Source organism: Branchiostoma belcheri, unplaced genomic scaffold (assembly GCF_001625305.1).
Source record: "Branchiostoma belcheri isolate BF01 breed outbred unplaced genomic scaffold, Haploidv18h27 scaffold39, whole genome shotgun sequence".
NCBI classification, from domain to species: domain Eukaryota; kingdom Metazoa; phylum Chordata; class Leptocardii; order Amphioxiformes; family Branchiostomatidae; genus Branchiostoma; species Branchiostoma belcheri.
This window is the reverse complement of record NW_017804009.1, coordinates 177,575-191,991: the sequence shown is the minus strand read 5'-3', so window position 1 is coordinate 191,991 and position 14,417 is coordinate 177,575. Positions and strand designations below refer to the sequence as shown.

At 39.3% G+C, this 14,417-nt stretch overlaps 1 protein-coding gene across 1 annotated transcript in view; it reads right to left on the bottom strand.

Annotated features, from left to right (window-relative positions):
* Positions 1-14,417, bottom strand: part of LOC109476782 (protein artemis-like) — a 34,988-nt gene continuing 20,571 nt past the window's right edge. Inside the window, exon 15 of the mRNA XM_019777801.1 lies at positions 1-194. Within this exon, the coding sequence (XP_019633360.1) occupies positions 25-194 (170 nt within the window). The 3' untranslated portion in view covers positions 1-24. The remainder of the gene's footprint in view (positions 195-14,417) is intronic.

Genomic DNA, 14,417 nt, shown 5'->3' with positions numbered 1-14,417 from the left:
GGTGCATGTTCTATCACGGTGGTTCTATCGGGGTCTTCGTTGCATGCAGTGCATAGACTGCTCTCTGACAGTTCTAAAGACTTCAGATTGATCATGATGTATAGATGCGGATATTCCAGTCACGAGTTGTTGCTCGAGTATATATAAAACTGGTTCGAACCGCTTGGAACCGGTCCAAACTGGAGATGGATCACCTAGAACAACAGAGAAACATAAAGTTAGGCCATAGCAAGTAGATTTTTCGAAGACACGCATAGATGTTCGCCTGATTTCGAAACAGCTTGTTTTTTTTTTGCCCTATGACATTAATTTTGGAGTCTGTGGAGGATGTCATCCATGAAAATTAAAAGTTGCTGTGGCCTTAGCAAAAAATCCTTAGCACGGAACTTCACATTATTTTGTACAGAGTATTATCATAGATCTATATCAAGGAAAATACACACTTTTCAGAACTTGGCCTAAAGCGTTGCGTCAGAATGGTTGATTTTGTCATGGTAGCAAGTCATAAAGAAAAAGATTTTTGAAAGTCTGTTCATACTATCCGTCTTGAAATGTTTTCGTGGACTTGCTACCGTGACAATCAGCCATTCTGTCGCCAGGACTATCTACCAGCGAAGCGTAAAAAAGTAATCATTACCATACAGGAAGACAAACTGATATATAAAGCGCACTATTATGCCGTTGTGATAACATACTATGCGCTATATTCCAGTAATCTACTTTACTCTACCCTACATCAGGGAAGCAAATACTGGAACTCAGAAATAACCATCTACATACAGTGAATGCGGTATGACATAAGTGTGGTAAATATTACTATTATAATAATTGAAAGTTTATTGCAAATACATGCCCGAGGGCTAATTGCAGTTACAAACAACAAAAGAAAGAAAATACAATGGTATGTGAGACTATATCTACATCCGTAACATTATACTATACTCTACAACATACATGGTACAAACTATAGTTTTACTGGGTTTGACTTCTTCTTTTTAGGCAATGGAAGACGAATTTACCCACTTCTTCTATAATATGTGGGTTCTTTGATTTTAGCAGTAAAATATATATCATTATATATCATTACATCTGGCATAAAAGGGGTTTTTCGGTGCACATTACTGTCCAGACTATGCATGATGTACAAAATGACTAATAAACTGGTGGACGTCCCAATTACTAAGTACCTAATACCAGCCTAGAGGAGAACAAGAAATAGCCATGCCGGCTTCAAGTACCAGAGTTATCAACCAAGGATTGAGGTGTTCAAGAATTCATTCTTTCCTAGAACTACCGCAGAGTGGAACTCGCTGTCACCAAGTACAGTAGGGGTATTATCATTAGATAGCTTTAAACACTGTTTAGAGTTAGATGTTCAAGGGCTAAGTGTAACAAGTCGATCGGTGTAATGTAGCCAGCTGCCGCCGCGCCGCGTGCCTGCGAAGCTGGTGTGCTGCGCCGAATGGCGGTTATACCGGCTATACAGATACAGATACAGATTGGGATAGTTTGTAGGATACTTCTGCACTTTTAATCACAATTACAACGTACTTAACAAATGGACTGCGACATGAGAAAAGATTCCATCGGAAAATATATTACTCCAGACGAAAATGTAGCAAACGCGTGCGTGCTTCTTTCAAATCAATATTACGGACGTATCTTTTACCTTCTAGCAGATATACACTACTGTCACTAGGCCATGTTGATCTCTATGGATGACCTACGCGCGCGCATGAATTTTCGTCAGTTTCCACCCCCTCCCGATGTTTTCGACCATACTGTAAATCGTACAAAGCAGCTGCAAAATAAGCAAATACATGCCGTAAATTCTAAAAAAAATATTGGAAAACGACAAACGACCAAAATCAATTCCAAAGGAAAAGAATTAAGAAAATGTGAAGAAAAGAAAATGGAGAGCTTATTATTCGCAATGCCATACAGCTGTGTGTTTAGTCATTTGTTCAACCTTCATGACCACGTAGGTTGTAAATTTCGTAAAAAAAATTGCCTTCGTAAAGAAATTTTATATTCGCACGCTCGCATCAGTTTTGGGGTTCCCATTAAATGTCATCCATATAATCAAATCAACATGGCCTTATATGTATATATGCACAGGAAAAATAAAACCTTCACCTTTACATTCTTCGTTTTGTTGTGCATAATTACACAGGCGGGGTCGAAAGAAGATCACAAAGGTACAGTAGGGCACACAGCGTGTCATAAATATAGACTGCAATACATGGAAGCCCTCATAAAGTAAGGTATTAGCCATTAATAACAATGAGAGGGTAGATACACGTAAGTGCTTAGGATAATGCGTTTCTCACACGTGATGATATTTCATAGGTACGGTCTCGTGCTATATCTATGTTTGACTTAGCAGAAGGAAAACCTATTGTTTTTGCTCAGTTTCTTCCTCTTCTGCAATAACTCTAAGGTCAATGACCTGGGCCAGACGTCTGTTACCATGATTTACTTTCGCAGAAGGAAACCTATTGTTTTTGCTCAGTTTCTTCCTCTTCTGCAAACAACTCTAAGGTCAATGACCTGGGCCAGACGTCTGTTACCATGGTTTACTTTCGCAGAAGGAAAACCTATTGTTTTTGCTCAGTTTCTTCCTCTTCTGCAAACAACTCTAAGGTCAATGACCTGGGCCAGACGTCTGTTACCATGGTTTACTTTCGCAGAAGGAGAACATTTGTTTTTGCTCAGTTTCTTCCTCTTCTGCAAACAACTCTAAGGTCAATGACCTGGGCCAGACGTCTGTTACCAGGGTTTACTTTCGCAGAAGGAAAACATATTGTTTTTGCTCAGTTTCTTCCTCTTCTGCAAACAACTCTAAGGTCAATGACCTGGGCCAGACGTCTGTTACCATGGTAACTGGTGCTGGAGCAGACACCCGGTGGTGTTGGGTTACATTGTGTAGCAGGACAGAGCTGGAGGGGCTAGAGAGCAGTAGTTTGTTTGGCTAGACCATGTGAAGGTAAACATTATGTACTTGATTTGCAACTGTAACCTTTCTAGTACCTGCTCTGTTTTAGGAAATTGACGTTTTGCCGACACACATATTTCAATGACTGCTATGCGCTAGATGTGGTATAGTGGTTTTTATGATCTACGTACAGTAAGACTATGGATCGCATTCCTCCCCCACAAAAACGACCACCTACCGAGAAAATTACAACTTACTAACAGACGTTTTACCGATCGACACATAAATTTGAATGACTGCTATATGCACTAGGTGTGCTTTAACGGTTTTTATGAACCACACACAGTAAGGACACGGTTATTTCTCACGCACAAAACCTACCACCAACCTGGAAAATTACAACTAGCCAAGAGGGCATCGCTCTCCCCGAAGAAAGGGAATTAGTTATGACAAGATAATAAATATGGAGATGAAAAATATGAACAGGGATCACTTCCCCTGAACTTTTTACCTTGAGAGGATATTACGAAGATATTAGTATTCAGTTCTTGAAGTCGCTACACCAATTGCGTTTTTTTCCTTCGGTGATTTCATTAGTGGAAAATACTTCTAGCGCGAAAGTGGTGATAAGTGCACGTGGTTCAATGTCATTTACATTGTGGTCTCATCTGTATACACGCCGCTTCTCACTGAGGACGTGATATCAATAGAAATGTGTGGTAATAGAGCTGGGTTGTCAGGGGAAAGGTAGTCCCATAGCCTTATTTGAGGCCGTATGTTGTAGTAGTAGTAGTATCAGTAGTAGTAGTAGTAGTAGTAGTTACTGTAGTAGAAGTAGTAGTAGTTAGTAGCAGCAGCAGCAGCAGCAGCAGCAGTAGTAGTAGTAATAGAAGTAGTAGTAGATGTAGTAGTAGTAGTAGTAGTAGAAGTAGTAGTAGTAGTAGTAGTAGTAGTAGAAGTTACTGTAGTAGAAGTAGTAGTAGTAGTAGTAGCAGCAGCAGCAGCAGCAGCAGCAGCAGCAGCAGTAGTAGTAGTAATAGAAGTAGTAGTAGTAGTAGTAGATGTAGTAGTAGAAGAAGTACATGTAGTAGTAGTAGAAGTAGTAGTAGTAGTAGTAGAAGTAGCAGCAGCAGTAGTAGTAGCAGCAGTAGTAGAGGTAGTAGTAGTCAGTAGTAGTAGTAGTAGTAGTAATAGCAGTAGTAGCAGTAGTAGTAGTAGCAGCAGCAGTAGTAGTAGTAGTAGTAGTAGTAGTAGTAGTAGTAGCAGCACCAGCAGTAGTAGTAGCAGTAGTAAGTCTATTACTTATCATATCCTGTATGTTATTTCTGTATATCATAATAAACTTTTATTTTTTGCCAAACTTTTTTATTCGCACGCTCGCCTCAGTTTTGGGATTTCCAGAGGATATCATCCATATAATCAAATCAACATGGTCCAATGGGCAGCTACTAAGTACCTGGGATTCACTAATCACCATGAGCCGTGGTACCGGTAGATTGTGTTGCACTGCGTGATTGGACTCAACGAAGTGTGAGTAATCTCCAAGCAGATACGTAGCGGAAATCGTTATTTGGAATAACATAAGCCAAACATTACAACTTACAAATTTTCAAAAAACTCCGTAAAAACAGATTTACTACAAAAACCCAGTATCACTTTAAGCTAATTTGTTTATTTTCCTTGTTTCCAGCATTTGTATCAATCCTCTGTTATTTGGCTTATATTATTTTCTTGGCGTATTAGATATAATAATTTGCTTTACTTATGTTATTTATATCATCGGTTTCTTGTCGCAATAACGCCACTAATTGAAGATGGATTATGTAATTTCATTTCGTATGTTTAACTTATTAGATCATGTATTTTAGTATCATAATTAATTTTGATTTCTTGGTAATGTAATTACTGTTATTTACTATTTCGTTTGGGGGCCCGGGAGGCCCGTGAAGTTTTCAGCTCCCCCCCCCCGGCATATTTGTCTATTTTTTCATTATTTGTTTATGTATTTCTCTGTATATGTGCAAATAAACAAAACCAATCAATCGGCTAGAAAAGTAACATTTGTAAAGCAAATGCATAATGTTTACCTTCGCATATGGTCTGCTCTGTTAATTCTTACTCAAACACATTTACATATACGGTGACAGGAGTCTAAATCCCTCCTGCTATAAAATTGCAACATTATGTAACCCAACTCCAGTTACCATGGTGACAGACAGTCTGGTTCAGTCAGGTCAGAGGTCAGTGTTTGAAGAAGAAGACGAACTAGCAAAACAATATGTTTCCTTCGGTAACATAATCTACCAATCGTTAGATCTTTCTGTCGTGTCTTTTCTTCTTCTAGAGACCCTGCCTCCTCTGTTTGGATTTTTCCTGACAACCCAACATCAGCGATGAAATTAGAATGATGCTAAACAGCTGAGCAGCCTACTTGAGAAGTTATTAACACAAGGGTCTTGAAAGCAGCTGTGCACACATGGTTACAACAACGACGGTTGGTAACCTCTGAACTTTACATATGGTGGCACATACACCGTTTCAAATATCTGGGCGCATATGAAATGTCGGAATAAAATAAGCATAACGTTTGGACATTTTGCAGCAAATAGTTCAATGGCAGCGTCGTATATTAGTTTCCGCAAAATACGTTGCAGCGAAGCAAAACTCAACAAATGTCTATCTATATTGTATAACGTCCAATCGAAAAACGTATTAGTTATGTATACCTTCGTAGAAGAAAACATTGTTTTTGCTCTGTTTCTTCTTTCGTTCCAAACACACAAGGTCAATGACCTGGACCAGCAGTCAGTCACCATGGTAACTGATGCTGTAGCAGACACCCTGTGGTGTTGGGTTACATTATGTATATTGTAAGTTGCAAGACAGAGTTGGATAAGTGCAACATCATATATGAATTTGCTTGAGTAAGAATAAACAGAGCAGTAGTTAGGTAGGCTAGACCATGTGATGGTAAACATATATTTGCTTTACAAATGTTACCCTTCTATTTTTATTATTTTATACAGAAGCACCATGTCTTGGGCTCTGTCACACGAAACTGTGTTGATGTGGCCTTCGTTTGTGCTCGGAATGTGCGGTGGAAAACATACTGTTGCCGGCAGTGATCAAATAGAGTAATGTGGTTCCGGGGATCAAGTTGGCTTCCGCGCCATCTGGAGTGTATATCAGCAGTCTTAGATGTACACGTACTTGTACTTGAGATGTGAGGGAAAGGTTCTATAATTTACAAGTAGCTAGAAGAGCTCTCTGTGAAACATACCATTGAAGTGAGTACGTGGATAGATCAAAATGCGTGCAGAAAATGACTTCGAATCACGCGTGCTTACCTCACATGTACTAGTACTTTGGTGGCAGTGTTAGAATATGTTTTACTCCACAAGAAGTGTGGTTTGGGCAAGATCCAATTTTCAGTTCAAAGTGTTTTTTTTTCGTCGTACGTGAAAAACATTCTGAGTTGGTTCAAACTCGTGCAAGTTTCAGCGTTGCAAATGCAGTTGAATACGAAAATCAATTCATCTCTAATTGTTCATTTTATGATGATACCGGAAAACAATTATTTACCATCGTGTCAAAAATGCAACCTTACTTCCCCTCTATTCCTTACCATGATAAAAATTTATTTCAAAGAACCCACATATCGTAAAAGAAGTGGGCAAATTCGTCTTCCACTGCCTCAAAAGAAGAAGTAAAATCTAGCAAAACTAGTATCACGTATGTAGTGTAATATTAGATGTAGTCTCTTATATCATTGTATTTTCTTTTCTTTTTCATACATGTTGTTTGTACTTGCAATTAGCCCTTGGCCATATATTTGCAATAAATTTATAATAACATAATTGACGAAACATACGTATTTGGCACTTGTTCTGTATAGTAATATTGACTTTCCTAGTCAGATCACGCACACATATCTAGCCAAGAACCCGGTGGGATGTCTTTATTGATTGACTGTTAATTCTACTGCGTCTCGAGAGAACCAGGAGACCATCTTAAGCGTCATCTTGGGCCGAACGGATCAAGAGAGAAAGCGCCCGGCAAACGCCTTGAGTTAAAGGTATCCGATGCAGTTCCAAGGCGGCAAAAACAAAAATTATTCTGGATGAGGAAATCTACCTGATATATTGACATTTTACTTTTACTGCCATTTCCTGGCACATTGTCGTCATTATTACATGTACATAATTACTGTATAACTATAAGGCGACACTAATCCGACTCTTGCAACCCCTAAAAAATGTAACACAACACCACAGGGTGTCTGCTACAGCACCAGTTACCATGACGACAGACGTCTGGTCCAGGTCATTGACCTTATGTGTTTGGAACGGAAGAGGAAACAAAACAAGGACATCTACATTGAAGAAACAGAGCAAAAACAATATGTTTTCCTTCTGCGAAGGTCAACATAAATATACTCAACATGTACTCTGAGATACCCGTGTTCAAGAACACCACATCAATCGGACATAAAAAATAAATCCACGGCATACATAGAAGAACACACGCTATCTCATGTCCCAGTACCTGTCCCTTATAGGTACGCTTGCAGGTATATATATGTTTGGAAGACCGGAAACCAAGGGTGCCAGAGTATACAGTGCAATTTTACTTAATACAGACTGAGTGCAATTTTACGGAATACAGTGCAATTTTACGGAATACAGTGCAATTTTACGGAATACAGTGCAATTTTACGGAATACAGTGCAATTTTACAGAATACAGTGCAATTTTACAGAATACAGTGCAATTTTACGGAGTACAATGCAATCGGATACAGTGCAATTTTACTACTAAAATTGCACTGTATACTAATACGATTGCACTGTATACTAATACGATTGCACTGTACATGTATTCCATAAAATTGCACTGTGTACTAATACGATTGCACTGTACATGTATTCCGTAAAATTGCACTGTATACAAATACGATTGCACTGTATACTAGTAAAATTGCACTGTAACTTTTATATATATACACTAATACGAGTGTACTGTATTCCGTAAAATTGCACTGTGCACACCCCTGGAAACCGCAGTGTGTTGTGGGATACACCTGCGCACTGCTGTAAGGAACGCCATTGGACACGGCCTTCAACCGGACGTCTAGAAAATCAATAAACAACTAAGGTTCAAAAGAAACCCTTAAAGATGTAGCAGATTAAAAGTGAGCCATAAAAATACTCAAGGTGCTGAGTCTTGAGACACGATTCAAGCTAGACAGCAGTTCCTTCAGATGTTTCTATCTTTATCTCTGCCCATCCGAAGAGAGAGAGGCGTTAAGATTCTTAAGAGGGTGAAAAAGTGGGGAGACTTAGCGGCTCACGTGTCTGGCTAGTGTACACCCGTATAGGCTTAAGACCACACTTAAGGAATCAAACGCAGAGCGAAGGCTTCGAACACTTTAACGCAAGTGTCCCCAAGGACAAAACTTGGGACATGGTGGTCCACAAGACCTTGATACAGCAATTGTAAACCTTGTATTATCGTCCATTTAATGATCTTTGTTGAAACCCTTTATTTCTTTATTTCTTTATTTGAATTTACCACATGCAAAAACAAGTGGAAGGGAGGACGGAGGACAAAACAGGTGTATCAACGCCTTTACAAGTTGTCCTCCCAAACCTGAAATGATAATACAAAACAATACGGAACCAAGTCAAACAATAAACATTAGACATAAGACATCAAAAATCAGTAGACATGAAATATACAATTCGGTAAAAGTTATACACAGAATTGATTATGTACAAAAATTATCAAATGTAATTATGTACAGATTAAAAAGCTAATTATGATACTAATGCTGCCTTAAAGCAGTGCATGAGGCACACCCACACCCTGGACCCTGCACTGTCGTAAGCTGGGCTAGTAAAGTTTTCTGTAAATTTTTCATCGTTACAAATGGACTTAAGGTGGTTACGACACTAAAATACGACATTTTCTTATCAGGCCACACCAAGTAAATTTTATGGATGACGTCCTTTGGGGACCCTAAATCTAATGCGAGATGGCGAAAAAAAACAAGAAAGGCCCTAAAAAACAAGATGCCTAGATTAGAAATATACTAAGAGACGACAAATGTTAGGACACAAATTGAATGAGGTGACACAGTGTAACAAGCAAGAAGTCTTTTATTCATCACCAAAACAGCAATAAATCAGGTGGAACAGCAGTTGTTGTCCTGTCCTGTTTTCGCGTTACGGGTTACGGATGTCAATCTGACGATTTGCGGCACTCTTTGGCCATAGTTACAGGAAGCAGAATTTCTTGTTTTTTTTTCTAGGAACAGGCCAAAATCAATGCGCGCGCGGACGTCATCCATAAAATTTACTTGGTGTGGCCTCATATGCATAAAAAATAGTGGAACTCAATAAACATAGATATTTACACCACACATGATGCACCATTTTGAAGGTATTGAGCATCAAAAAGCCAGCCCAGAAAAGAACAAGAAACAAGCATACCTTCAAATATCAGAGTTATCAACCAAGAATTGAGGTGTTCAAAAATTCGTATTTTCCAAGGACTATCGTCGAGTGGAACATCATCACCTGTGAGAAAGCTTTAAACAACACCTGCCTCTAGATGTGCAACGATTGGGCGTAACAAGTCGTTCTGTGTGATGTAGCCAGCTGCCGCCGCGCCACGTGCCTGCGAAGCTGGTACGGTGTTTTACGCCGAAGGGCGGTAATACCGGCTATACAGATGCATAAACACGCCAAAAATTAAGTATGGAAACAGGAAGATTTCAGAAAATACCTGCTGACCAGAGGGTTTGTCCATTCTGTCCAGAATTAATAGAAGACGAATACCACTTTTTGATTGTTTGTCCCAAATATTCTGATATACGTAATTCATTATATGCAACTATATCAACTTCTATACCAGAATTTCTCGCCATGAATTCATCTAGCAAATTCAGATACTTGTTGACTTTTGACAATCCATACATTGTGAATATAGGACAGTATTTTAAAGAATGTCTAAACGTAAGAAATTCTTTTAATGATTGTATAAGCGCCTTTTCATCCCATATCACCTAGTATTGTACTACGTAGACTGACTTGTTAGATTTGTTCTCTCATTTCTGCCATACTTTGTACCTTGTACATTGTTGCGTAATAAAAGTCAAGTGTATAATACTAAAGTACGCCAATGCCCAAACCTCAGCTTTAAGAGTACCCCTACACCCCCGCACAAAATCTGAAGTGATCATTACGTCTGGGTATCCGGCCATCTGAGGATCGGATAATGGCCTTAATTAGCACAGACATGTCCTCTGGTGGAGACATGTGTTCGCCCACACACATATGGCACAAGATCACTTAATGAGTGTGGCATAGAAATATGACTGATCGATAGCAGCCTGGAATCCATTTTTATGAGCTATTTGTCGGTACAACTACTAGTTGTATGGTGTGGCGTAACGACAGAGCGTTCGGCTTAACGAAGGCCCACAATGACACCTCCATACGCCTCTTCCACAGCCCTTCCACACAGCGCTGCCAAGGGATATACCTTCCATACCGCTTTTCCGCGGCCCTTCTACAGCGCGCTGCCAAGGGACATGAAAGGTATAGCCCTTGGCAGCGCGGTGTGGAAGGGCTGTGAAAGAGCGATATGGAGGTGTCGTTGTGGGCCTTCGTACCTCTTATAACCAAGAGTTAGCGAGTTCGAATCCTGCCATTGTCACCGAACTTGTGCCCTTGGAAAAGGCACTTTACACTTAACTTAGGTGAAAATGTATGGGTACTAGTATGTCTGTTGTCCGTACGCTTTTTCCGGCATAAAAATAAGTTGAGTGTGCCGTGTCTTGTGATGAATGCTAAGGTTGGAATGGGGAAAAATATGGATTCCAGGATAGACTGATGGGTCAACGTCGTTATGACGTTTAGGAGCAGTCTAACCTACCTTTCTATACGAATTGAAACGACTTTGAGTTAAATTTGATTCAAATTTGACCCCCGGACTCTGCTGAGGTACTCCGAAATGGTTGGCCGGTGTTCTGCTGACTTACAGCCGAGAGAACACCGGCCAACCATGATCGAATCTCCCGACCAGCCCCCGAATGTTTTGAACGTTTTGAAACATTCGGCTGGCAGCGCCGAATTCGCCAAACACCAGCCGACTTTGCGCCGACCTACATCTACCCCTAACCAAGGTTGGGGGCGTTCGGCTAGCGTTCGGGAAGCCAAATTCGTGAATGACTGTGGCAGCATGCCCGTAGCCAGGATTTTGAGGGTGGGGGTCTTCCCACTACTTGAGGGACCAGCGAGGTTCCTAGGGGTCCGAGGGACATGCTCCCCCGGGAAACTTTGAAAATGAACCTTCTGAAATGGCATTTCCTGCATTTTTTAGAGGATTTAAAAAAAAAATCAAAGATAACTTTTTTCAATGACAAAGTGAGCCGTTTTCCTACGATTCCAGCTGGTGACACGAATCAGTCCATCTTTTAAAGAAAAAAAAATCTTGGACCACTTTTAGATAAAAAGTGAACCAAAAAGTGAACCTTTAGGCCATGGCTACAGGCATGGACAGGGACTTCAGCGACAAGCCGCCCTCCAAACTTCTCTCCACAATCCATATCGCAAAAGCTCGGTGATCCCGTCCTTGAACAGCCCTGCACTTTAAAGATCTATTGAGATTGATTTTCGGAGTGGATAGGGATTACACGTACAGTAGCTGACAGCGCTAGTGTAATTCCGCTTGTTCCGTACACGCTTCTGGTGACATTCAATCCAATACCGCATACTTTTGACATGCAGTTAGGCCATGTTGATTTGATTGTATGGATGATATCAGCGCGTGCATGAATTTTCGGCCGTGTTTGTAAATCGTACTCTCCAAGCGGAGCAAGGTTTTGGGTGATTTTAGGCTTTTTTTATCGGGGTTTCTTTTTTGCACTGGAATTTTTGTTGGGTTGGGTGAAAAAAATTCCAGTGCAAAATCCCGATAAAAAAGCTTAAAACACGCCAAAAATAACCCAAACCTCTGCTTAGAGGGTATGTAAATCGTACAAAGCAGCTGCAAAATGAACAAAAATGCTTTGAATTAATAAAAAATTGAAAATGATACTAATGCCGTAGAATGCCAAAATCAGTTCCAAAGGAAAGGAAGAAAATGTGAAGAAATGAAAATGAAGAGTACATTATTCGCCATGGCATACTCTGTGTCAGTTATTCAACCTTCATGACCACGTGTATTTCATAATGAAGGCAACTTTTTTATTCGCACGCTCGCATCAGTTTTGGGGTTTCCAGAGGATCTCACCCTCATAATCAAATCAACATGGCCAAATTCATTGCTAAAAGTTCATATGAGAGTTAAAGTGGAAGTGTTACATGTATAAGCTGCAGTAATAGGCACTGCCAATAATATCACCAAGATATAGCAGATATAATTTATACAGTTAGACTAATATTTGGAAAAGTTCATAGGAACATATTACAGACATATATGATACAGGAAGCAGCAATTAATTATATATATATTCTACATCTAGAAAATGCCTCTTAAGAAAATATAATGATCTTAGCTCTGTCTAATTTCATACAATATTGAGAAGCAGGAAGTAATATGACAAATAGAAATTAATTAACCAACGGGTAGCTTAAAACTTCATTAAAATTGATTGACTATGAAATTCGATTACAAATACTCTATATAATTGCAAGAAGATACATTTCTGAAATTAAGTTGTGATCGTTTAGAAACTGTTGTACATTCAACCTCATATTGACATTAAGACTATGTTGATGTGATTATATGGATGTCCTCTGGGAACCCCAAAACTGATGCGAGCGTGCGAATAAAAAAAGCTTGGCAAAAGAAAATAATTGTGAAATCATTATGAAATCTACGTGGCCATCTATGAAGGTTGAACAAATGACTAAACACGCAGAGTATGGTATCTTGTTATTTGCATTTCTCCACATTTTCTTTGGAATTGATTTTGTCATTCTTACATTAGTATTGTTTTTTAATTTTTATTTTTTTTTTGCAATTTACGGCATATATTTGCTCATTTTGCAGCTGCTTTGTACGCTTTACAGTATTGTCGAAAACCTTTATTTGGGAAGAGATAAAAATTGATGTGTGTGCGGATGTCATCCATATAATCCAATCAACATGGCCTACAAATGTAATTACCAAACACAATAATGAGTAAGTAATGCACAACAAAGGGCAATCTGTGAGATAATTCATTCTCAAACCTTTAAATCTAGTAACAATAAATATCAAAAGTCAGTATCTCTCCCAAGACATACATTCTTTGACCGTATAACATACTGCATCACTTTATAGGCACTTTTAAGATATAAACTTAAAATCAGGCTGACATTTTCGGAAACAAGCTCACTTCATGCTATCAAATGTGGTTTTAGTGCAGTGAATAAATTCAATATCTGTAGTAATAATACATAAATATGCAACTTTTCAACCCCCAAGTCTTTAAACCTATAAACTTTAAATCAATCTGACATCTTTTGCAACAAGCTCAGTTCATGTTATAACTTCTGGTTTTAGTGAGTTGCAGTGAATGAATTCAACATTTGTAGTAATAACACATAAATATGCAACTTTTCAACCTCTAAATATGAAATATGAGCCGATTATATTGTAACTGTAATTTATGATTTTTTGATGGTACTTTTATGTTCGCCGTTTTCACGACCACGTCTGAACTGCGAATTTATCATTACTGTTAACAAATAATTCGTGGGCTTCATTTTTTCTGCACTTGCTGCTACCGCGGACATATAATTATGTATTTCCAACTCTGTTCTGCTTCACAATGTAACCCAACACCACAGGGTGCCTGCTATAGCACCAGTTACCATGGTGACAGACGTCTGGACCAGGTCATTGACCTTGTGTGTTCGGAACAGACGAAACAGGGCAAAAACAATGTTTTCCTTCTGCTACAGCACCAGTTACCATGGTGACAGACGTCTGGACCAGGTCATTGACCTTGTGTGTTTAAAACAGAAAAAACAGCAAAAAACAATGTTTTCCTTCTGCAAAGATAAACATATTTGCAGTATTTGGTGACATTGAAGTTGTTAGGCATGACAATGGTACATATAAACTCCAGGAGGCAAAATCAGTCTGGTTTTACACTACTGCTCAACGTTATCCTCTTACTTCCCAAGAAGCCATCTGATGAATGCTAATAAGGTGGAGAATCTACTCCGCTGCACACAGACAATACAAGATAAATGCAGGCCATGATAAATCACATGCAGATGTATGGATGGAACTGATCCATGTACAACAAAGGAATACGAGGGGGGGGGCGAAATTCATCAGGACTGAAAGTTTGGAGAATTTTACATGGAGGTAGAGAATCCACTCTGCTGCACACAGACAATACAAGATAAATGCAGGCCATGATCAATCAGATGCAGATGCATGGATGGAACTGATCCATGTGCAACAAAGGAATACGAGGGGGG